General features: G+C 37.1%; 1 protein-coding gene across 1 annotated transcript in view; it reads right to left on the reverse strand.

Moving 5' to 3' along the window:
• Window positions 1-3,213: 3,213 nt before the first annotated feature.
• LOC139704073 (ERC protein 2-like) overlaps window positions 3,214-26,525 on the reverse strand; it is a gene marked incomplete at its 3' end in the record, with an annotated part of 42,036 nt that continues 18,724 nt past the window's right edge. The window contains exons 2-3 of the mRNA XM_071607225.1: window positions 14,718-14,873; window positions 3,214-3,381 (exon numbers count right to left, since the gene is read on the reverse strand). Coding sequence (XP_071463326.1) covers window positions 3,214-3,381; window positions 14,718-14,873 — 324 coding nt within the window. The remainder of the gene's footprint in view (window positions 3,382-14,717; window positions 14,874-26,525) is intronic.

Consider the following 26,525-nt stretch of genomic DNA (forward strand, 5'->3'; position numbering starts at 1 on the left):
TATAAGATTCTCATATGTACTGATTTTTTTAAATTAGGGACCCTTGCTTCAGAGCTGCACTACCTTCCCCTGAATATTTTGCTCCTTGCCTGCATAAATATGAAATCCCTACATATTTTCATTGATTAACAAGTTCTCAGATATTTACTCTTAGAAGAGTAGTGACCTATCTTGAACAAAAATTAGTACAAACTAGCATTATGATGTGTTATATTGTCATATAACACATCTTCCAAAAGCTACATGTAGAAGTCATGAAGCCTGACGGTCTAGAAATCATGCTGGGTTGGGGAAAAGTGTACTTGCCAGGAAACAAATTTCTTAATCAGGGGACAGAATTAAGTATATGGTCACATTCATAGTACCTTTATTTATCTTCAATGCTTTAAGATATTAAGAAAAGTGACTCAATTGAAATATGAATGTATGGAGTTCATAAATACACTTGTCAAAAATTCAAAGGAGAGTCACAAAGGTAAAACAAAATGGATAAGATGAGAAGTGACTATTTAGAATTGACTTGCCAAAACATCCCCTATCAACAGTGGTACTGCTAATAATAACAGCAGTGACGGAGGCACTATTTGTAGCTATAGCCCTTTACTATAAGCAAAGCACTTTTCACACAGATGTGTCATGCTGACAAAATGACTGCCATTTTATAGACTGACATATAAAGGCTCATAGAAGCTCAAGTCTGACCCACATCATACCATTTCTGAATATGGAGGCTGGGGAATGTCCATACATCTTCCACTTCTAAATGCTATCTTTTTAATCTAACATTTTGCTTCACATGGCAGAATCATTGTTAGGCCTTCCGAATTTCTGGATATGTTGCCAATTATTCATTAAGGTTCAGAAAAAGCAAGGCACTTAAGAAAGCCAATTCATTATTATCCATATTGCTGTGGAATTTATGTTAGTGAATGAGGAAGTTAGTACATAGAAAACATCAAGGGAAATAGCAAAATAAGAAACTTGGCTTTGGGGCCCTTTGAAGCTATTTTAAAAATAAAATGTTATGTTAAGAGCAATGTGGTGTATCTCTGTGTGTGTGTGTAATTATTATTCCATTGATTTATTGCACGCATGTCAAAGAGTGTCTGGGCATTTGTACAAGTTAAAACAAACCAACCAAGGAGCCAAGCCACACAGCCACAAACCCAGACAACTTGCCTCCTACCCCTCACTCCACCCTTCATCCTACCACCTCCCAAACACAAATTCCCTACTAGCAAAACCCTTCTGTACAAAAATGAACTATTAAGCCAGAGACATCTATCATTTAGGAATGAGTTAGGAACCAAACTGCAAAGAGTTATCATATGTAACTTCTTCTGAGTATGAGCACCATATTCTTCTAATGAATGTTTTTTCACAGAACTGGCGATTGACCCTAAGAGTACTCTACCACTGAATTACATTGCCAGCCCTTTTTATTTTTTACTTGAGACAGGTTCTCACTAAGTTGCCCAGGCTGGCCTAGAACTTATGATCCTCCTGCCTCAGCCTCATGAATAGCTGGCATCAGAGGCATGATCCACCATGCCTGGCTTTGCATGTTCATTTAAATCCAGACTTTTTGTTGCAGGACAAAAGGAAACAATCTCTCCTCTACTCGCCCACTAAACCACCACATGTTAAATAGGAAGACTCTTTTCCCTTTGCTATTCCAAGGAGTAGAGAAACCAATTTAAAGTATTTTACTCCACCACCAAAAATCCTCTGCTTATGATCCAACAATTAGAGCTAATTTCAACCTAAATTGCTTTCTTTAAGAGATGGATAGCATTAGGTAACTTTCTCCTCTGCATCTATATACAAAGATATCTTACTAGGAGAAAAAAAGGCAAAACAAATTCCTTGGATGTTTCCTGCTAATAAAATCATCAATTTCACACTCAACTTCAAAGCAGTGGACTTAGAAAATCATCTCACTATCTCTGCCTCAGATGGAGAACAATTTTTTTTCTACTTCAAAGCACCATCTCCTCATTGGGTCATTTTAGTTATTGAATGTGGCGCAGAAGCTAGCCACATCGCCACTTTTTAAATGATATGTGTAGGTCTAATTTGGACTACGTTAATTTGAAAGAGATAAAATACAAGTAAAAGAATAAGAACAGGGTGAGAGGCCAGGGACTACAGCATACATACATCAGTGTAAGGTAGTGGGAGGAAAAGCCTTTATGAGCTGACTTTTCTCATTTTTGCCTTCTGGAAAGGAATTATCAAGAAACCTGACTGCCTGTTTGGGCAAGCAGACTGCCTTGCTCATCAAATATCTTCCTACCCAACACACAGCAACACAATCACATTAACTTTATCAGAAATCCTAGTATTATTGATAATTTAAGACAAAATATGGATCTAATCAGTTGTTTCATGAAGAAAAATTCAAACAGGGGTCAGCAGACTATCTGGTCCAATTTAGGGTAAGAGACTAGCTGGGTATCCCAATGCCCACTCAACCCTCTTCTGACAAAAACACATTCTTTGCTAAATTGCTCACTTCTGACAATTGTTTGATTTAATTAGTTTGTACTTTTGTATTTCTTAGCAGATCCAAAGATGTAATACAATTAGGGGAAACAGGGTGATAGAAGAATGAACAAAAAATATATCTTACTAGCCTAAGTATGAATAAGAAATAACCAACACCACCTTTAAGAAACTTAAATGATACTTTCTTCAATGAATAAAAGAATTTTGGAAATTGAGGATACTCCTTATTAAGAAACCCCTGGAACTACAGGTGCCAAGAGGCAGACCTATACAAATGATGTACAGCAAAGTAAGGAACTTTTATGATTTTTGATAAAATGAAAGACCTCCAGATCAATCCCTTATCTATCATTTCCAAATCCAAAAAAAGCCCTGACAAATGAAAAAAAAAAAAAAAATCCAAGTGTGAATCAAACTCCTTTGGTGGCACCACACAATGCAACCTGACAGGAGAAAATTTATATAGTCATTATTCTTCTTCAGAGTAAGAAAATTTTTCTGCAGAAATATTCATGGTTTTGCTTATAAGGTATTGATGCAGCCTCACTGGGAATGTTATACAAAGTATGATACATGCAATAGATCTCACCTTTCCAAAATTCCAAAAACCTGAATTCCAAACACACCTGGTCGCAAGGGTTCTTCCAAAGAAAGTTGCTCAGATATGACATCTCTGACATCCAGAATCCCAAGACCATAACTTACCTCAGTCTGAAGAATGGCAGCCCTTTGTTCTTTGGCAGTAAGCGACTCTTTAAGCACTTCAATGTGTTGCTTGCAATCTGAATTTTGATTGCTAAGGGTTTCAAGCTTTGTTTGTAAGGCAAGAAGTTCTGACTCCTTCTTTGAAAGTTCCTGCTTCAGTTGATCAATCTGTGAAATAACAAAATTGCAAGAAATTAGAAATTATACTTTACATTTGACAGCTATGGGTTTCTCTCAATTTTCAATAGCCAATCCAATAGGACAGGCCATGAATTTGCTTAAAGAAATGGTCTTGATTGCAGGGGGCTCTGGTCATTGGATTAGTTGGTTTGACAAGGTAGAGAATACAGGAGGAACAGCAAGGTTGGGATACAATTAAATTTTGGACACGTTTGATGAAAGTGAGAGTTTAGGCATAATATTGTATATATGGAGGTCAGGTGCTCATGGAAAGATCTGAGTTCTGTATAGTTGATTTAGCAAATATTAGTTTATATGTGAATATTTAAATCACAAGAGAAGAAAAGATAATCTGAGAAGAGTATGAAAGACAAGAAGTCCAAGAACAGCTATGTTTAAAGGGAATACAGAAGATCAAATCTTTACTGGGAAGAAATAATTAAAAAAAAAAAAAAACTAAAGGAGGTAGTGTCCTAAAAACCAAGGAAGTATTGCCAAGATGAGCAGGAATTCCTGACTTGTGAAATATGATAAATGGCCTGCTTTATACATTGTTCTAATGATAAAATGAAATCACATCCGCAAAAACCCTATGTATATTGTAAATGTTATATAAATGAGATATATCCATAGCTCCAAGGGGAGGGTGGGAGAAGGAGGAAGAGAGACATATAGCTTGAGAAGCAGTCTTGGGGGCCTAGGATACATACTATAGAAACAACATCAGTAGAGTACCTTCTATCCCACTGGGGCCCTAGGTTCACAATGAAATGAAGGCTTCTTGAACAACTCTACTCATCCATGAAACCCCCAAGCCTATTGCCATTGTCTTCAGGAGGGTCAACAGGGAACTAACAAATACAATTAACCCAAGATAAAACTCCACTGTGGAGAACTAGAACTCAGCGGCAGAGCACTTGCCTAGCACATGTGAGGCACTGGGTTCAATTCTTAGCACCACATAAAAATAAATAGAAAAATAAAGACATTGTGTCCATCTACAACTAAAAATTATTTTTTTTAAATTCATCATGGAGATGATCATTCAACAGAGTCATTTAACCAAAGATAACACAATAACAATGTGTGTGTGTGTGTATGTGTAAGTAACAGAACACACACATACACACACACATATATGGGTTTTGTTTTTATTTATATTAAATGTTGAGTAGACATAGAACATAAAGTGTACAAGGAAAAGCATGTACATGAAATACAAGTAAAAGCAGTATCCATCATTCAATTCACCAAAGCAGGAAAAAAAAAATCATTAGAATTACCTATGCCCCACCCTATATCCATCCTAAATTTGGAGTTTGTCATTTCCTCTCTTATCTTTTAGGCTTACCACATATTTCTGCATCCATAAGTAACATGCTATTTGGTTCTGCATATTTTTCAATGTTGTGTCATGCATACTTTTTAAAGCACTTCTGTCCTGAAAGTTAAATCATGTCCATGTAAACCTATGTACATAGAATTAATTCATTTTCAACAAAGTACAGTATTCCATTGTAAGACTTTGCCACAATTTTTTGTTCATTCTGCTGACAGGTATCTGGGTTTATTCCTAGGTGCTTCACTATTACAAATAGTGCCATTCCAAATATTCACTTTCATATATATATTCATATATATATATATATATATATATATATATGAATGAATTCATAAATATATATGAATGAATTCATATATATTTATGAATGAATTCATATATATATATATGAAGAGAGAGAGAGAGATAGATCAATCTCACTTGGTACAAACAGCAATCATTTTCTTGCACATCCATCAGGAGTTAAACTGCTGGACCACATAGCAAGCACATCTTCATTCAATTTCACTAGATAAAACCAAAATGTTTTCCAAAGTAGTTATATTAATTTGCATAACCATGAGCATGCCAGTCACTTACAAGTATGCCAGTTACTCCACATCTTTACCAACATCTTATGACACCAGTCTTTTAGATTTTTGCCAATCTGATATGAGTTGTGGTAGATGGTCTTCAGAAACAGCTTCCACCAATCCCTTCCTAGCTGTGTACAAATGACACTCCTCACAATAAGAAATAGAGTCTGTTTATCCTCCCTTGCATCTGAGTTAGACTGTGACTTCCTTTAAACAACCAGAAGAAACAAAAGTATCAGTATGATTGTCCCAGCCCCAACCTAGAGAAGACTAGCAGCTTCAGCTTCCTCATACTTGAAACCATTTTACAAGTCCAATTACATTGCTGCCACCACCATGATGAGGAAGCCAATACTAGGCACATAGAGACGCCATACAGAAACAGAGAGACCTAGTGATAATGGTGGCCCTGTCCTGTTTCTGGTGTCCAAGGGAGGTATTTCAATGTTTCATCATTTATCTTTACCACATTTTCCCCCTTTAACATATTTTGGAATGAATGACATTAATGGAATTTTTAACATTAATCTCCCTTTGAATTATCACTTTTAAAAACCTTGCTTAGTCACGATGTATTATATTTTGATGTTACTGAATTCAGCTTGCTAATATTTTGTTAGGAATTTTCATCTGTTTGTGAGTAAGACTAGTTTGTAATTTTCCTATCCTGTGCTGTCTTTGTCAAGTTTAAGCATTAGTCCTACAAATGAAGTAGCGGCTATTTTTTTTAATGAAATGGTTTGTGAAAACTTAGGATTTTTTTCCCATTAATGTGCATTAAAAGTCACCAGCAAAACCATCTAGAGCTGGTATTTTCTAAATACTACTACTTACTACATTTCATCTAAACTTTTACATTGTTTGCAGTAAAATTTCATAAAACTCATTTATTTTTTATATATCTTCTTTTTCATTCCTAATATTCTTTACTTTAACTTTTCTTTCTTGATGACTCTCAACAGAGGTAACAGCAAGTTAAATAATCTAATCAAGGAGCCAACTGTGGCCATGTTGATCATACAATTACATTTTCACTTTCTATTTCATTAATTTCTGCTCCTATCTTTTATTATTTCCTTTCTTCTACTTTCTTTGAGTTTATTCTATTTTTGTTCCCTAACTTTTTAAGTTAGAAGCTTATCTCACCAATTTTGATTCTTTTTTTTTTTTTTTAACCTGAGATTCAACACCCAGGGGAGCTTAAACACCAAGCCACATTCCCAGCCACCGCCCCCCCCCACCCCCGCAGTCTTTTTTATATTTTATTTTAGAGACAGGGTCTTGCTGAGTTGCTTAGGACCTCTCTAAGTTGTTGAGGCTGGCTTTGAACTTGTTATCTTCCTGTCTCAGCCTCCCAAAATGCTGGGATTACAGGCTTGCATCATTGCACCTGGCTCCCTTTCTCATTTTACATGAGACTTAAGACTATAAAGTACTCTGTCAGTATCATTTGAGCTTGATCCCAGTAATTCAATTTGTAGTATTGACATTATTATTCAATCCTAAATATTTTCTAATCTCACTATTTCCTCTTTAATCCATGAATAATTTACAAGTACTTTTCTTAATTTCTAAATGCAAGGGTGTTTGCAGGGCGGGGGGGTCACTTCTTGCTTCTTGTTTTTTTGTGGGGTTTTTTGGCATTTTATTCATTTTATTTTTTTAAATATACTACAGCAAAATGCATTACAATTCTTATTACACATACAGAGTACAATTTTTCATATCTTTGTATATAGAGTATGTTTCATTTCTTGCTTTTCAGACAAAGAATGTGATGTATTTACTACTAAGCATTTGAAATGTGTTATGTTTTGCTTTATCAAATAATATATACTTAGACTTTTCTTAAATGAACTTTTTTATATTGTGTGCTTGAAAAGAATTTGTATCCAACAAATGTTGGGTGTAATATTCTATAATGTACATCGCATTACATAATACTTTAAATTGGGTAGGTTAAATCCCCCACCTCTTGATGTTTAAAATCTGCTTTCATCTGTTGATTAAGTTATAGGATTCCTTAGAAGACTGAGATCTACTATGTGGATGAACTTGTAGTACTGTTGATTCTTATATCTCTAAGAATGGTTTCTTTGCCTGAGAACCTACTACAGTTTTTCTATGGCTAGTTTTCAAGTAGCGTGTCTTTTTTTCATTTTCAATGTTATCTTTGATCCTCTGTTGAAGGTGTCTCCTGTAAACAGCAATACCCACATTCTTGTATTCAGCCTGGCAAAATTAGGTGGAGGATTATCAATATATGTGATGTTAATTCAATCCAGCTTACCTTGTGCTTTCTATACGTACTATCATTTCTTTTTTTTCTCATTTGTTTCTTGGTGTCAATGACTTTTTTCCTCATTCCATTTTTTTTTTTTTTTTTGCAGATAATTTAAAATTTCTGGCTTTATTTATATTTTTTACATTTATTTTACTTTATTTACTTCTTTAAGTATTTTTTTAGTTCTTGATGGGCCTTTATTTATTTATATGCGGTGCTGAAAATCAGACTCAGTACCTCACACATGCTAGGCAAGCACTCTTCCATTGAGCCACAACCCCAGCCCTTACTTTATTTACTTCTAATCTTTAGCTCATTACTCTGGAAATTATAACATTTGCATTTAAAACACTCTATCTTCTGAAGTCGATCTATTATGTTTATTTCTCAATAATATTAGGCCCGAGGCATAAGTCCACCTACCACCCTCTTCCCACACAAATCATTATTGTCATGTATTTTTAGTTCTTTCCTATTTTTTTATTCATTATTACTTTTTGACATCCACGCTAGTTTAGATTTACCCACATGTTATTACTGTCTTTGCTTGTTATTCACTCTTATACCTCACATATTCCATTAACAATCTCATTCTGCCTGAAATGCATCAACTATACAACTTATAAGGGATTAATATCCAGAAAATATAAGAAATTTTACAAACTTGATAGTAAAAAAAATCCCTTAAAAAATGGGCAATAGATCTAAAGACATTTCTCAAAAGATGACAAACAAATGTCCAAAAAGGTATATGAGAAAAATGCTCAAAATCACTAATCACCAGAGAAATGGAAATAAAAACCAAAATGAGATATTACCTCACTTCAGTTAGAATAATTATCATCAAAATGCCAAATGATAACAATTGCTGGCAAGTATGTGAAGAAAACAGAACCCTGTATATTGCAGACAGAAATTTAAATTAGTACCAAGAGCCATTATGGAAAATAGCATGAAAGTTCCTCAAAAAATTAAAAATAGAACTACTATATGATCCAGCAGTCCTACTCCTGGGTATACATCCTAAGGAAATGAACTCAATATGCTGAAGAGACATCTGCACTCCCATGTTTATTACAGCACTATTCACATTATCCAAGAAATGGAAACAACCTGAGCATACATCAACTGATAATTAAGAAAATGTGGCAAATATACACAAAGGAATATTACTCAGCCACAAAGTGGACAAAACCCTGCAGTTTCCTACAACGTAGATTGAACTGGAGGTGATTATGTTAAGTAAACCATGCACAGAAAGACAACTTTCACATGATCTCACTCATATGTGGAATCTCAAACAGTCAATCCCACAGAAATTGAGAGTAAAATAGTGGTTACCAGAGGATGGGAAGAATGAGAGAGGGAGGGATGGGGAAAGGTTAGCCAATGAGTAATAAGTTCCAGTTGTATAGAAAAATTAAGCTATGATGTTCCATCTTTTAAAATTTGCTTTTGTAGGGTTTTGTCAAACTCCATTTTTATCTGAAAATATATCAATTTTATTCTTTGTTCTTTAATATTATTACTGAGTATTAAAAATAACTTTAGAGGTTAAAAATATTCTCTTTCAACATATTGAGGATATTATTACACTAACTTCCAACTCCCAGAAGCTACTGACGTCTGAAGCTATCACTCCAAATTCATCCCTGTAAAGGCAATTGGACTTACCAATAATTGCTTTTTAATAGACTTTACATACTTTATAACTCACCTGTTCAAAGTATACAGTTGATAGTTTTTATTATGTTCAAAGAATTTGCAGCCATCCTTGCAATCTAGTTTTGGAACTCTTTCATCATCTCAAAAAGAAGTCTTGGATCCATTAGAAATCATTCCCCATTCTCCACATCCCATACCTAGCCCGAGGTAAGTAAGAATTTACTTTCTACCTGTATGAATTGCCCTATTCTGCATATTTAACATAACTGCAATGATACAGTATGTACACTTTGTGAGTGACTTCTTTCATATGAGGCTGTTTTTAACATTCATCCATGTTGCATGGTGTATTGGTACTCATACATTTTTACTGCTGAATAATATTCTACTACATGAATATGCTACATTTTGTTTATCCATGTGCTAGGTGATGAACATCTGTGTTGTTTTCAGGTTTGGGCTGAAACCCAACTAATGCTGCTAAGAACATTTGTGCAGAAGTCTGTGGGGACACATGTTTTCAATTCTCTTGAGTATACACCTCAGAGAGAAATTGCTGGGCCACAAGGTAAACTGTTTAGCATTCTGAGGAACTTCTAAACTTTTTCAAAAGTTTTAAATTCCCACCAGCAATATATAAGAGTTCCAATTTCTTCATTCACCCACTAACACTTGTTATTATCTTTTCAATTATAGCCATTTTGGTGGGTATGAAGTAGCATCTCATTGTAGTTCTGATTTACATTTTATAATGACTAAATATATTAAGCACCTTCTCATGTATTCCTTTGCCACTCATACATCGTTTTTGGATAAGTGTTCTGTCGGCTTTTTAAGACTGTTCCTTTGCCACTGAGATTTTGTTTTATTTTGATGCAAATGGATAGCTTTCTTTTTATTAATTCTATTCAAGGATACTTTGGGCTTCCTAAATATTCAGATTTGTACCTGTCAAATTTGGGGAAATTCTCAGCCTTCATTTCTTCAAATAATGGCTTAATATGGACTCTGTCTTCTTCTCTCTTTCACTATGGAACTCCAATTATAATTACACTAGATCTTATTCTTTTATGTTTTTTTTCCTACCTTCACTTAATCTCCTCTGCTCTGTTTCCTAGCTTATTACATCTCTCTTCTGCTATAACCACTCTACTATTAAAACTACTCATTGGGCTTTTGCAATTTTTTTTATATTTTCCCATTTCTAGACTTCTTATTTAGTTATTTCTAAATTTGCTTGGAATTTTTATAGTCTCTTGATATATTCATATTTTCCCTTCTTTTATTTAAACATAACAAACCTATTTATAGTATTTGTCCTATAATTCTAACTTCTGAAGTTTTTTGCCTTCTATTTCTGCTGTGATTTCTTTCTGCTAGCTTCACTTATGGTGGCTGATTTTCTTGCAGATTATGTGAGTTTTATTTTTCACTGTATTCATGTTTTGAAGAACTTTAAGTGGAGAAATATTTGAGGCCTGTGTTGCACATGTGATTCTTCAAAGCATTTGTCTATGCCAGTATCTGAGGGCACTACCAACCAAGGATTCCTTTAAACTATATTCCCATCTTAAAGTTTTTATTTGGATTATCTCACATAGCACATCTGTGCAAGAGCCAGCTGGATTCTCAAAACGAGTTTTTTCACCTTTCACTTTGCTCAGGGTTTTAAAAGAGATAATTTTGTTCTGGAGGCCCCAAGTCTAAATGGAAAATGGGTAAAGTAGAGAGGTTATATATAGTTCTTCAGTCTGTGCACTAAGAATATAATTGTTTGGGATCCTAGTTTTATGTGGTGGTAATAATGGAGTTCCTATTAGATGCTTCCTCTAAACCAGATCAGTCTTCTGTCTCTTTTCTCCACTGACCTTGTAACTATGAAAACAGACACTTAAGTCTGTCTGACAAATGCCAATGTGAAGAAATAACCTGAGCGTGACTTGTAACACAAACTCCCTACTCTGGCTTAGTTTTGACCCTTGAGATTCTTTCTGATTTGACAGTTCCTAACTACATTTTAAAATATGTGTTTTCAAAAAAAAATCAGCATTTTTGTTGTTTTTTGCAACAAAAACTGACATAAAAATATCTAGCTACTGAAGTTACAGCTGAACATGAACTGAATGATTAGCCTAACAAAGAGTAAAACCAACATCTTCAGGCTGCACAACTTATTAGGTGACTATGGAAGGAAATCCTATTTCCCAGGAGAAGTCAAACTACATTGGGGAACAAACAGGTTTCATCCAGCTTACCAAATCTAAAGGACCAGTAGTGGCTGAATAGAAAATGGTCCTATAAAAGATTCTGGTTCTGCTTAAAGGTTCACTGGGAAAGCGGCATGCTTGCTTACTGATGTTCATGTGAGCAGGTGAGAGCACTATTCAGATACAGACAATTCATGAAAGATATTACTCCCCTATTTGAACAGATCATAAGCCCATGGTCATTTCTCTTTGGGACAAAAGTAATAGGTTCTCTCTTGCTCATCTATAACAAGAATAAAGTATAAATGAATAGAGGGGAAATGAGAATTAAGACTACTTCAAATGAAAAAGGAAGTTAAACTCTGTTGTGATCAGCATGATCAGCACTCTCCTTAGGGGAAATTGCCCCTAAATCATATCCAGTTGTAGTTGACAGCACAGTGTATAGTTGATTTCACATATGAAACTGATTCATCTGAAATTAAAGCCCAAAAAACTTTCAACTCTGCATGCCTAAGCAAAGATGATGTTTATAGTGAAGAAAAAAAAAACTGATGTGTGCTAACTTTCACAAATACTGAAGTAGAAAGGTGGTATGGGGATTGAGGTATGGAAATAAATTTGAATGAAATCAACTTGGTCCACAGAATGGTGTTCACAGGAAGGAAGGGCAGGGCAGGATAGGTTGATAATAATAAAGTTCTTTCAGTCTATAAATATTAAGCAGGCAGTGGCTCTAAATAGCTTTCAGACTATCATTGCCATGAGGTAGATTTTAAATAAATATTTATGCTGACAATAACAGAAAAAGGCTTTCCTAGGGGAATACAGTTACAGGGTAAAAACTCATACTATTCCATAAAAATATGCCTTTTGCTTCTTTTACAGCCATAGACTCAATAAAAATGAGAAGTGATGCAATTGAACCTACATAAGAACTAAGGCTGGGGAAGGTCTGTCTCTGTGATGGCCAACAGAAAAGCCCGTTGGAATTACATCACATGCTTCATATGAAGTCCATGTGGACATCAGGCACACTTCATCCCGTCTGAAAATTCTTCCCCCACTTGTGTCTGTGACACAACCAACACCCTGAAAAAACTACTCTGCCAAGGAACACAGCTTCTTTTTCACTGCAGATATGGCCTTCATGTCTAGAAAGTGATATGCTTATTATCATGCAGTTTGGGTTATGAGGTTTGTAATCTGTCAGAGGTTTATAAGAAAATGTGTTACAAATTCAGAATAAAGGGGGAGATCTAAGACAGCAGATCTAAGACAATGTCAGCTTCTCTGGAAAACACTGAAAACAGAGGGAGCAGTTAATATAGAAATGCTGGAATCAGTAGATAAAAAATGTGCTAGAATAGGAACAAAGTATTATACAGAAAGGGGGTGCCATTACTTTTTGGAGAAACAATTATTTATATGGTACATTCCATTCTCAAAGACTTAATAATGTTCCTGCTTTCTCTGGCCTCTTTAGATTCAGCTTTCACAATCAGATTCCTGTAAGCATTTAGAGTTGGGTAGGAATCAGAGTTTCCCTCAGGAAACACTTGCAGAATTCAGAAGGTCTCCCAGAATCTCAATACTTAAGGACAATGTCCATGTGCCAAAGGACTTGCTAGTTGTTGGGATTTCTGCCCTGGTCAACTATGTCTGGTATCCCTACCTTCATACCAGTTGAAATTCTAAAACTCTGCTTTTTTAAAATTTTTGTAACTAATCTTCCACCCTTCCAAAAAAATGTGATATCCCGATTTTGCTATGATATCATAATTATAAAAGCAATTTAGGTCTTCATTGCTACATAATTTAATCATAGACCTTTCAAAAGGCTCTACTAATTCCAGCCATCCACTCAGATAAAAATAGGGGTATATGTTTATTTAAAATATTCCCTTTCCCTTCAATCTACATTCTTTATTCATTGTAATAATTAGTGCAAACAACATTACTATGCTTAAATAAGAAATCCTGCTTACCTCTCAAAGTAGAATTAAGAGAAACCAGTAATGAGCAATAAATATTCTAGTTCAATCCAGTAAGAATATTCTTTCAATGAAGAAAATGTAAAAACTGACTCTTACTAGCACCATTTGGCTAATGTTTACCAGTCTCTAAGGTATATCTGCACGAATGAAGAATTCATTCTTATTTGTATTTCTCAGAAATAATTTTTTCTACATAATTCAGCTTAAATATAAAATTGCTATTATATTACTATTATTATTATCATTATTATTATTATTTAGTTATACACCTTCAAGAGTAATGTTTATAATTATTACCTTTTTTTTTTTTTTTTGAGCCAGGTGCTTTCACTGCATTATCTCTTTCAATCTCCTTGAGTCGTATTTTAGATTTGGCAGTGTTGACCCCATTTTATAGAGGAAGAGAGTATGACTGAGTGACTTAAGTCACTTCCCCCAAGTCCATAAGCTAGCAAGGGCAAGCTAGAGACTTTCCAGAGTCTGTTTTTGTCTTTAGCCTGTACTCTTTACTTCTCACCCCACTACAAGATCTCTTCAAACATTCCTCAGACTTGACCATTTTGGAACTCAAATGCAACTAGCCACTAAAAGTTAATCTAACTAAAAAACTGATGGTCTCTTAGACAAAGGTGGGCTAATAAAGGTCATGACTTGCTTGCTAAAGACCACAGAAATGTTTTATTCACCTAAACAGATTCCATGATGAAGGACAGTTTGCCAATTTCAGGGCATTTTCAGCTGTAGAAATGACTTGAACAACTAATCTATTGTTGAATGATGGAATGGGAATGAAAAGCTAAAGTCAAAACAATAATTTCCCCCAAACTTCTTTTTTTTTTTTTTTCTCTCAGTACTGGGATTGAACCCTGGGCCTCTCGTGTGATCGTAGACAAGTGCTCTACCACTGAGTTAGAGCCTCAGCCCAAACTTTGAGTTCATTCATATATATTCCTGTGGTCTTCATTCCTACAGTAATTTAGGGACTGTGTGTGCTGCACCTTGGCTGTCGTGGTTTATGATATTTTGTTAAGACCTAAACCTCACAATGAATAGAAATCCCACCCAAAATTTTCTCTGATCCCTTTATGGAATCTACATTTCTGAACTAACAATCCTCTGCATTATTCTTCATTGTTCATTTAGTTCATGATATTACATAAAGCAGATTATGTAAGTATTTGGAAAAAGTATGCATGCAAACCATAACTTTCTAGTCACACCAAGAATATAAAAGTCTGTAACTCTGGTTTGTACCTTGGTCTTCATAAACTTGGAGTGACTTTTGTAAACCTCTATTTGTTTGATCTCTTCTTCACGGTCCTCAGTGTTCAGCACACCATTGGCTTTTAACATCTGGATCTCATCCTCAAGATCCCTTATGTTTCGCTCCAATGAAGCGATTTTTGTGTCCTGTTGGTGGAAAAAAGAAAGAAAGAACATTGTTGTTGTTGTTTTTTCAGCATTGTCAGAAACAGAGTTTTAAAAAGCAATTTGGTAGTAATACATTAATTATGTAGATATAATCCTAAATTCTGAAAAATGTATTTTTTTCACTTCCAAGGATCATTTATAAGATAACTAGGTTTATAATCCAGTCACATGTCACATGTCAACACAATACAGAGAGTTATTTCAATTTGTTTCACTAATATCTAGGAACCAAATTACCAAAACAATGGTGACAACAGGGATTTAAAGTGTTAAAGAAAAACATGATTTAAGTGGAAAATTGATAATTTGGAATATAGTCTAGCAAGGACTATATTTTTAAGTCCACTTGAAAACATAAAAAAAACATTGGTTCAAGCATATATTCCATGGCTGGTTTTATAAGGCATGCTTGGAATTTGACTCAGAAGGAAATTCAAACCTACTAATGGAGAAAAGGATTCTCATCCAAAATGCAGATATAAGCGAAATTAAATAACTGAATCTTGACTTAGTATGACTGATACACTAAATATTGAAAATTTATAGCAACTGGAAATAATATATCACAACATCATGATTTATTTGGCCAGCAGTCAGGTCCCTACGTGACAAAAAACATGACTACCTTGCAGGGCATTTCTAACCTATTGATTTACAGACCCCAAAAAACTAGAAATATTACATTCAGATGTGGGATTAATTGAGAAAAAAAACAACCAAAGACAGACTCTATACACAAGAGAGTACATAATAAGAGACAATGCATTCGACATAGAAAAGAAAGAGCTTTTGCAGCAGAACCAAGCAAGCAAGCAAACAACAACAAAAAAATTTCCCCAACCTCAGGAATTAGACTCAAATTAGTCTTCAGAATGAAGCACATCAAAAGTTTGACCTTAAATTTTCTTACTGTCACCCATTTACCTGTTGTTTTACTGCAAAGATTTAAGGAGCTTATATTAAATTTGTCATTGAACATTATTGAAAACAAGTCACCAATTCTTTTTTTTTTTTTAAGAATCTAAAAGACTAAGAATTTCAAAAGTAAACACTATAAAGGGCTATTTTATTTATAACTAATTCATTTTTTTAAAGTCTTCTAACAAACATGTCTGTCCTGTCTTTGTGGCTATTATTTATTTTATTTTCCTATATTTGCTCAATAGCATACCTCCTGTAGCAATATAATAATAATTACAATCATCAAGTCATCATATTAAAAGGAGGAAAAGTAAGAAAAATGACAACTATTTACTGAGCTTCATTAAGTACCCATAACCAAGGGCTCAGAGTACAGTAGACACTTTCATTAACCCTCAGAAAAATCCCAAGGTGAAATAAAAGGATTCTAAAATTTTCAAGATTATTATGACAAGTTACATACTGCAGCTTCATTTTCCTTTAAAAAGAACACCTATTATAGTTTTCCAGTTATAAAAGCAACATACTTTAAATGCAGGAGAAAATCTCTTTCTTCTATCTAGAGAAAACTACCATTCATGTTGTTTATGGATAGTCTATCAGTATTTTTCAATTTTAGATGCCACCACTGGAAATCTTGAATACTACCAGTTTGATAAAGGGAAGTATTATGGATTGAATGTTTGTGTTCCACCTCAAATTTATATATGGATTAATCTCAAGGTGATAATATTTGGAGACGGGCCTTTGGAAGATAATTAGGGTTAGATGAGGTCGTGATGATGGGAACTTCATGACGACATTAATGCCTTTATAGGAAGAGACACCAGACATTAATGCCTTTATAGGATGAGACACCAGAGAGTACGTGTGTGTGTTCTCCCTCTCTTTTCCTCCTCCCCTCATATAATGTCATAGCAAGAAAGTGGCCAACTACAAGTCAGGAAAAGTGCCCCCCTCAGAACCCAACCATGCTTGACCTCCTGATCTGAGACTCCCAGCCTCCAGTACTTTGAAAAACAAATTCCCATTGTTTACCCCACCCAGTCTATGGTATTTTATTAAGGCAGCCCAAGCTGATGGATACGGGAATCATACTTAGTGACTCACTTGAGTTCTAAGCTATGAGAACTTAACAGATTAAAAAAGGAACAATTTAAAGGCTATGGGAGGGGACTGGTGTTGTGGCTCAGTGGCAGAGCGTTTGCCTCACACATGTGAGGCTCTGTGTTGGATCCTCAGCACCACATAAAAATAAACAAACAACAACCAAAAAAAGATGTTAAAAATATATATATTTTTTTAAAAAAAGAGAGTTTACAAGAGGGCTGAGGTTGTAGCTCAGTGGTAGAGCACTTGCCTCACACACAAGGCCCTGGGTTCAATCCTCAACACCACATACAATAAATGAATAAAAATAAAGATACTGTGTCCATCTACAACTAAAACAATTTTTTAAAGAGAATATAATTTTTATAAAAGTTTAACTGGAAGTGTGAACCTACTTTCTACATATAAAACCTTCTGGAATTTTAGACCCAAGTCTGAAGAGACCACATTTATATTTGTGTGTATACACATATATACATATTTAAGAGTGTGTGTGTGTGTGTGTGTCTGTCTGTCTGTCTGTCTGTCGGGACAGCAATACACTGGATAGTCCTCACATCATGGATTTTTTTTTTCCAGTACCATGGTTTGAACACACAGCTTCATACATGGTAGGCAAGCAATCTACCACAGAGCTACATGCCTCGCCCTTTTCTTTGTGTCTTGCTAAGTTGCCCAGGCTAGCCTGGAACTTAGACCCTTCCTGCCTCAGCCTCCTAAGTAACTACAATTATAGACAAATGCCACTGTGCCCAGTTTAGACCTTAATTTTGTTTTAATTTTTAATTTTTTATAACACTGGGTAGAATTCCAGGCTTCAATCATGTAGGCAAGTGGAGAAGAAATTGCATTCTCATAAATCCTCAGTTTCATGCTCAGTCAACTCCTGAGGCTTTAAAAATGACCACAGCTACCCACCTTCTATGGTTGGAAGGCACTTTCCATTGGATGGTAAAAAATTACATACTACTAAGGAAAGATCAGAACTGGATAAGATACAAAGTTTCTTAATAGACCAAATCTTCTTGATTTAAAAGTGACAAAAGATTTTGAAAATATTTTTCACTTTTACTAAGTTTTTAAATTAATTAATATCTTTCTTTTATCTCAAACTATTCCCACCCTTTACCTGCAGCTATCCTGATATATAAAAAGAAATAATGTTGTAGGAGGCACTTTCATAAGGATATATTTATTCTGTCCTTATCTATTTCTGATCTAATGTAACAAGTCAAGTTTATGAGCAATAGAAATCATTCTTGAAATCATGAGCGTAGAGAGAAATAAATAAGAAAACACAATTATGATCCGCAAGGAGAACAGATATAAAATACAGATGGTTTTTGGTTGTGACCAAGAAGATAAGCAAAACATTGAGACAGAGAAAGACCAAGGAAACATAGACCTGAAAATCAAAGGCAAATAAAATGGCTGCCACACTCACGGTTTCACAAATGCCTCAGCTCCAAGAACTCAGGCAGAAGGAGTTTTATCAGTAAAACAAAACAAAAACTCTAGAACTAGACAAATGGCCAAAAGCTTGCATATTCAAGAGGAATATGGAAGTCCATATATAGCTGCAAGTGGTATATGGATGTTTTCTTTCAGAAAAGACGTGCTCAATAGCTCTAAGCATTGATCTAGAGTACAGAGGTGAAAAAAATGAAGATATATGCTATACTATCCTGAAAAGTTTCAGAAGGTCGAGCAACATGTCACTCCTAATCACCAGATTTTACTTCATCTGAACATCTTTATGTGTTATTAACAACTGATATTTTAAATCAATTTATGTTGTGATTTTCCAAACATATCTTGATTGTTTCACAAATAAACAAGCTCTAGAAGCAGATAACTGTGGGCCTTCCTTAAAGATACAAGGAAGGGAAGATACAAAATACAGTGACTTTCCCAAAGTCTATAATAGCCAAATGTTCCATGTTAATCTCAAAGTTATATTAGTAAGTTGAAGAATCAAAATAACAATTGGAGTTATTCAAGGAAAAACTTGCCACAATTATCCCAGTTTAATATTAGTGGGGCTTAACTATCCAGATCACTTTGTTAGTTTCTGTCACTCAAAAGTGGTTTAAACTTGATCTGACTTTAACAGCAAAACAAGAGGCATGGACTCCCATACTGAATTCATCACCTAATGTCTCAGGAGACATTTTCCCAATAGTCTTGAGATAAGAAGACAATTTGTCTTTTTTAATTTTATATTTTGCTTATAGACTGGTAAGAATATGGAAAAAAATTTTCAGGGGGGAAACAAAATTGTTGTTTCTTTCCCGTTAATTAGAAAAATTAACCTGGACTGAGTAACTCTTTCAAGCCCTTTCTTTCTACACATTTGTAAAATACTTGTAAAAATTTTATACATATATTGGGATCACAACTCCTACTTAAAATGCGTATGTAAGACCATTTTACTATATTATTCAAAAGATGCAAAATAGGTGTCCCTCAGCTAATAAATAAGTCACCAGAACTAAACCCTATCAGCCATTTAGGTCCACCCTACTAGTTTTAAACTAACCATGAATATTAGAACTAGTTCTTTTTTTTAATATTTATTTTGTAGTTGTAGTTGGACACAATACCTTTATTTATTTATTTTTATGTGGTGCTGAGGATGGAACCCAGGGCCTCACACATGCAAAGCGAGCACTCTACCGCTGAGCCACAATCCCAGCCCTAGAACTAGCTCTTGAGCACAGGAATTGTAGCAATGAAAATACAAATTGAGTGGAAAAACCAAAATACATTTATTTCTGTCTTTTCTCTCTTTACAAAATAATCGTTGCATTTTTTTTCCCTAGGACATGTATGCCTGGGATTGGTAGTGAACTTGAAAACAGGGATTTACTCTCATTCATTCCTTTAACTACTTGGTACCAGTTACTTTGCCAGGTGTGAGATACCAATTCGATCTCAACAAGATACATGAATATCATTCTTTAACAAGAGAGTATCTAGATCTTTACTAATCAAAATGTATTCTACAGATTAGCAGAATGGATATCGTCTGGGGGCTTTATAGACATGCAAAATCTCAGGCTAACAATGCAGAACTGCTAAATCTGAATCTGAATTTCCTCAAGGTCTTTAGATGATTCAGATATTTTAAATACTGCAGGTATTCAGAAGGCACAAGATTGAACAATGCATAAGAGACCAAGGGAACTTTACTAACTACATTTAGAGAAATATAAACCTACTTTCAAGAGCTATCCATCTTGGCACAAGTGTACGGCAACCCTAGGAGCAAACTTTCTAGAACATCTTTTCCAGTCGAGATGCTATTATTACTCATTTTGTGTTTGTCAAATATTATATGCCCCTTAAACAGCAAGAAATAGATTTCAGTTCATCTCTAGGAATTGTGAACACTTAAATGGTGAGTGGGTAGCACATTTAAAAAAAAAAAGCAACATTTAGTCACAAAAAGAAACGATTATGTTATTTCTGAGTGTCACAGTGTGCTTTCTTTTAAATACTAAGAATTACTGGTTTCATTTTAATATCAGGCCAAGAAGAAAAAATTACAAGCAGTTTTTACAGAGCAAGGAACTCACCGTGATCACGTATCAAGTCTATAGACGTTGATCAACAAACTTAGTGCCAACTTGGTTTAAAGAAGATGTGATCTAATGTTCAGGAAATGTCCCTACATAATTATATTACACTTTATTTAGAATAAAATTCTAAACTATTATTACTGGATACCACAGAGGCTGTTGAAGGCGTAACTTTTAAAAAATCATAGTTATAGCTGCAAACTACTAACTGAATAGCTCTTGGTCTTGGGCTGTCTTTTCTCTTTACAAAATAATGCCCTGACTTTGGAAGGATTTATTGAGTGTCCTAACCATGGTCATAGGAACTCCAGTTAAGCACTCCAGAAAGAAGGTGACATAGTCCTAAGACATATTTGGGAGAAAAATGCATAATAAGAAATTAAAAAAAAAAAAACTCCTCTTAGGACTTATCAAACTATAAAAAGATGAAAACGACAAGGACATGCTGCTGTTTTGTTTTATCTGGTTTTACAGATGACTGTCTAATTCTTCACAGCAAAACATACAAGCACAGAACCAGGCTGGACTAGGTCAAATTAAAAGCAATTAGATCTTCAGGGAATAGTCCGAGAAGGGCAATATCTGGGTCAAATGGTGGTTCCATTCCCAGCTTTCCTAGGAATCTCCATACTACTTTCCAAATTGGCCGCACCAATTTGCAGTCCCACCAGCAATGTACAAGAGTACCCTTTTCCCCACAACCTCTCCAGCACTTGTTGTTGTTTGCCTTCATAATGGCTGCTAATCTTACTGGAGTGAGATGGTAACAATGTTCATAGCAGCACAATTCACAATAGCTAGACTGTGGAACCAACCCAGATGCCCTTCAATAGATGAATGGATAAAAAAAAAAGTGGCATTTATACACAATGGAGTATGACGCAGCACTAAAAAATGACAAAATCATGGAATTTGCAGGGAAATGGATGGCATTAGAGCAGATCATGCTAAGTGAAGCTAGCCAATCCCTAAAAAACAAATGCCAAATGTCTTCTTTGATATAATGAGAACAACTAAGAACAGAGCAGGGAGGAAGAGCAGGAGAAAAAGATCAACTTTAAACAGAGACATGAGGTGGGAGGGAAAGGGAGAGAAAAGGGAAATTGCATGGAAATGGAAGGAGACCCTCATTGATATACAAAATTACATATAAGAGAATTTGAGGGAGAAGGGGAAAAACAAAAAACAAGAGAAAGAATTAAATTACAGTAGATGGGGTAGAGAGTGAAGATGGGAGGGGAGAGGAGGGGGATAGTAGAGGATAGGAAACGTAGCAGAATACAACAGTTACTAATATGGCATTATGTAAAAATGTGGATGTGTAATTGATGTGATTCTGCAATCTGTATTTGGGGTAAAAATGGGAGTTCATAACCCACTTGAATCGAATGTATGAAAAATGATATGTCAAGAGTTTTGTAATGTTTTGAATAACCAATAAAAAAGAAAAAAAAGAAATTAGAATTCTTATTATGGTTTCATTTGCCTACTTCTGACTTGTTCTTCATGAAGCTCAGGCCTCTGGAAGGCATCCTTCCTATTGTGTACACACTACTGATAACCTGCCAAAAGATAAAATCTCTCTAGTGGTTCTTGTTCTATGTGATTTTTTGAAGTTCTGATTTCCATTTTTGAGTCTGTTTTATTGTTCACAGAGTTAAGTCTATCAGAAAGTCTAACAAAATTTCAGACAGACTACACAAAAAAGGTGAAAAATCTAACCCTTAGAGTGTCTTAAACCTGGATGCCAATCTAAGTTCATGCTTTACATTTTGGGGCAGGATGCTCAGTCTCTCTGAAATAAGATTGCTCACAAGCATGTTAAAAAAAATTACAAATGATGTATGATGCATGCAAAGTACCTATCATGGAACCTCTGCCTGTAGAGTAAGGTTTGCCATTATTATCAGAAATCAACTATAACGCAGTCCACATCAACTCCCCAGTTCTATTAGATACACAAGACTGTTACTTCCATTTTTTATTCAACCCTGTTTAACTTTGTGAGCATATGTCCAACCTTGCTAATCCTGTAACCTAAGATTGTTATGAGAATTAAATGAGTCACAGCATGTAAATATTCCAGTATAATAGGTAATACACATCCACAATAGGTACTGAATGAACTTACTGTTTTCTTCTCTCCCATTTCTTATATAGCATATCTATGACTTTTTCTTTCTTTCTTTTGTTCTTTTTTGTTTTTGTTTTTTTCTGTTTATTTGGTTTTTTTTTTTCCATCTGCTCAACCTCTTTTCCTATTGGGAAGTGTATCTCCCCTACTCCCAGTACTTTGTTTATTTTTGTTTTCTTTCAAACTGAGGATGATACTGAGGGCTTCATACATGCTAGGCAAACACTCCACAAATACTACCACTCAGTTACATCTCCAGCCTCCCAACTCCCTTTAGTTTAGTGGTTTTTCAACTGTGTATCCCTGCCAAGAGACAAGTACCATGGATCTTCTAAGTATAGTGATTGGTTTAGCTAGAGTTATGAATTCACCCCTAGCCAATCAGAGTTCTTCTAGGAAGATTACTAAATACAGGGCTAGAACAGATCTGACTATATATCTGCGGTCTGTCTCTTCTGAGAGTAAGGAAAATGTGGGCTTATAGTTGGCTGTGGCCTGCATATCATTTGAATACCTAGATATAGCTGTATCTGAACCATCCACTATCCAGAATGCCAAATTACAAGAGTAAAGGTCTGTCACTTGTAACAGAGGAGTATAATGCACAAGTAATAGTATGAAAGGAAACACCAAAACAGAGTAAGATGCAATATTCGCAGAAAATGAGAAATCAGTAAAACTACTATATTACTGTCAAAAGCTCTCCAGAAAGCACAGGAAGATTTGCACAATTTGGGATTTGCACAACAATAAAGTTATCATAAAGAAGATAAAATTATTTCTGGTCAGGACTAATAATGCACACAAAAACATACGCATTAAGTATGGTATGCAGCATATAATATTTAAAAGAACAAGAGAATGAATACAGACTATGTATCAAGGAGTTAAAAGACAGATTAAAGAGCATAGATCATGTTTAGTTGCAGAGGAGTTGGAAATGAAAGTTAACCAATCTTTAGAACCAAGCCAGGAATATGTTCTTGGGTATGACCAAGAGTCATTTAAAATCTTGTAAACAAGATGGCAATAAGATGGTCTTTGTGAAGTTAATGATAAAAGCAAAAGCTAAAACTGAAGTTGAGACGACAGAGGTGGTGAAAGAATTCTCAGACATGGCTGAGAATCAGGATTCGGGAAGATGGCGGCGAGGGGAGTGCATTGCCCCCGTGTGCTGCGTCACTGTGTGGGAGTATGACAAGTCAGGACGGCTAAAGGCTATCTTGTTAGGAATTTCCAGCAATAGTGGGGTGCTCCGGAACCTGGAGGAAGGATTTCCATCGCACGAGGATCGGCTACGGGGACTCAAAAGCGAGAGATTTGTCGCACGGAGGGTAACACTGCTTATTCAGCAAATCGCCCCGCGGCTAGAGTCTGCAGCGCGCGCTGGGAAACGAGGAGGAGATAGTGGCGCAGGGATACAGCGCTGCAGTTTCTGCCAGCCATGCAAGCTCCGTACTCAGGGCAGAATTCTGGGTTCGAGACGGGGGAAGGAAGCGGTCCATTTCAGTTCTCCACACCGGTCAGACCACAGAGGAGGCCAGCGGCCACCATCTTGAAGAGCTGACATCACCATCCCTGTTTTCAACTGACTGCAGCTCATTCAGCCATAGAACAGGTAATTTCAGGCTGCCATTCGCCTGCGGCTTGCGGACAGATTGCTCGGGCTCAGTGCCTGGGTGCTTCTTGGAGCCTGCTCTTATCTGAGCGTGCACCGAGCGCGGGGCGGCCGAGTTACGGCTCCCGGAACTGCCCTGGCCCAGGGCTGGGGAGCCCGCGGAATCTGCTTCTTGGAGCCTGCTCTTATCAGAGCATTCACCGAGCACGGAGCAGCCGAGTTCCGGCTCCCGGAATTGCTCTGGCCCAGGGCTAAGGAGCCCGAGGAAAATGCTTCTCGGTCCGGGTCCTGCTGAGGGCCGGTCAGGACTCACCTGTTGCTTTGGTTGCCCGGCAAGGGGAACGAAATGCTGCCATTCGCATAGGATACCAACATGGCAGAGATCTGATGTCATCAGAAAGCGGCGGAGGAGAGAACTTCATCAATACCAGCAGCGACAGAAACAGTTGGTCTCCTGGTAGGGGGGGTGAGGCACAGACACCCGAGTCTCTCTCGATTTGTCGTGGAGCCAGAGGGGAGGAGCTGGGCCGCCGCCAGCGCCCGGAGCAGGCCCAGCGGCTTGCCGGCGTGGTGATCGCGTGACCCCAACTGGAGAGGGGGCGGAGCGGAGCCGCCACCTGCGCCCGCAAGGTGGGCAGACCCGCTACCCAGTGGTACACAGGCGTGGTGGGAGGGGCAGGGCAGAGCCGCCGCCCGTGCCTGCAAGGTAAGCAGACCTGCGACAGACTGACGGGTCAGGCCCAGCAGCCTGCCAGCGTGGTACACACGTCACCCCAACTGGAGTAGGGGCAGAGCAGAGCCTTCGCCGCGCCCGGATCAGGCCCCGCAGGTGTGGTGGTCACGTGACCCCAATTGGAGTGGGGGCGGAGCGGAACCGCCACCCGTGCCCGCAGGGTGAGCAGACCTGTGACCAATCTGCAGATCAGGCTCAGCGGCCCACAGGCATGGTAGGAGGGGCAGGGCAGAGCCGCTGCCCGCGCCTGCAAGGTAGGCAGACCTGCGACAGACCAGCGGATCAGGCCCAGGAGCCTGCCGGTGTGGTACACACGTCACCCCAATTGGAGTAGGGGCAGAGCAGAGTCGTCGCCCGTGCCTGGAACAGGCCCAGCGACCTACCAGCGTGGTAGTCACGAAACCCCAATTGGAGTAGGGGCAGAGCAGAGTCATCGCCCGTGCCAGGAACAGGCCCAGCGACCTGCCAGCGTGGTAGTCACGACACCCCAATTGGAGTAGGGGCAGAGCAGAGCCGCCACCCGTGCCCGAAAGGTGAAAGACCTGCGAACGACCAGCGGGACAGGCCCAGTGGCCTGCTGGTGCGACAGACACGTCACCCCATTTGGAGTAGGGGCAGAGCAGAGCCGCCGCCCATGCCTGCAGGGTAGGCAGACCGGCAACAGACCGGCAGATCAGGCCCGGTGGCCTGCCGGGGTGGTACACTCGTCACCCCAATTGGAGTAGGGGCAGTACAGAGCCGCCGCCCGCGCCCAGAACAGGCCCAGTGACCTGCCGGTGTGGTAGTCACGAAACCCCAATTGGAGTAAGGAGAGAGCAGAGCCACCGCCCACACCTGCAAGGGAGGCAGACCGCAGCCCGACCCTGCAAGGGAGACTTTTCAACTATACAAGAGCAATATAAATATATAGGAGAAAAAAACATTTCAAAAACACAACAGTTTCACCAAGCAGAAAGAAACGCAAGCAGTATGAAAAGACAAGGAAAGAAAGGACCACAAGCAATGCAGGTCAACTCAACTTTAGAAGAGGTAACAGCTGCAGCAGATGGAATTTCAGATAAACAATTCAGGATATACATGCTTCAGATGATCTGGAGTATCAAGGAAGACATTAGACAGCAAAATCAGACAATGAAAGATCACTTCGACAATGAATTACACAAACAAATCCAGGAAGCAAAGGATCAACTATACAGGGAGATAGAGGTTATAAAAAACAAACAAACAGAAATCCTAGAAATGCAGGAAGCAATAAACCAACTTAAAAACTCAATGGAGAATACTACCAGCAGAGTAGAACACTTAGAAGATAGAACATCAGACAATGAAGACAAAGTATTTCAACTGGAAAAGAACATAGACAGCTCAACAAGACTGTTAAGAAACCATGAGCAGAACATCCAAGAAATATGGGATAACATTAAGAGACCAAACTTAAGAGTCATTGGGATACAGGAAGGTACAGAACTCCAAACCAAAGGAATGAGCAATCTATTCAATGAAATAATACGAGAAAACTTCCCAGACTTGAAGA

This window comes from Marmota flaviventris, unplaced genomic scaffold (genome assembly GCF_047511675.1).
Source record: "Marmota flaviventris isolate mMarFla1 unplaced genomic scaffold, mMarFla1.hap1 Scaffold_187, whole genome shotgun sequence".
Taxonomy (NCBI): Eukaryota; Metazoa; Chordata; class Mammalia; order Rodentia; family Sciuridae; genus Marmota; species Marmota flaviventris.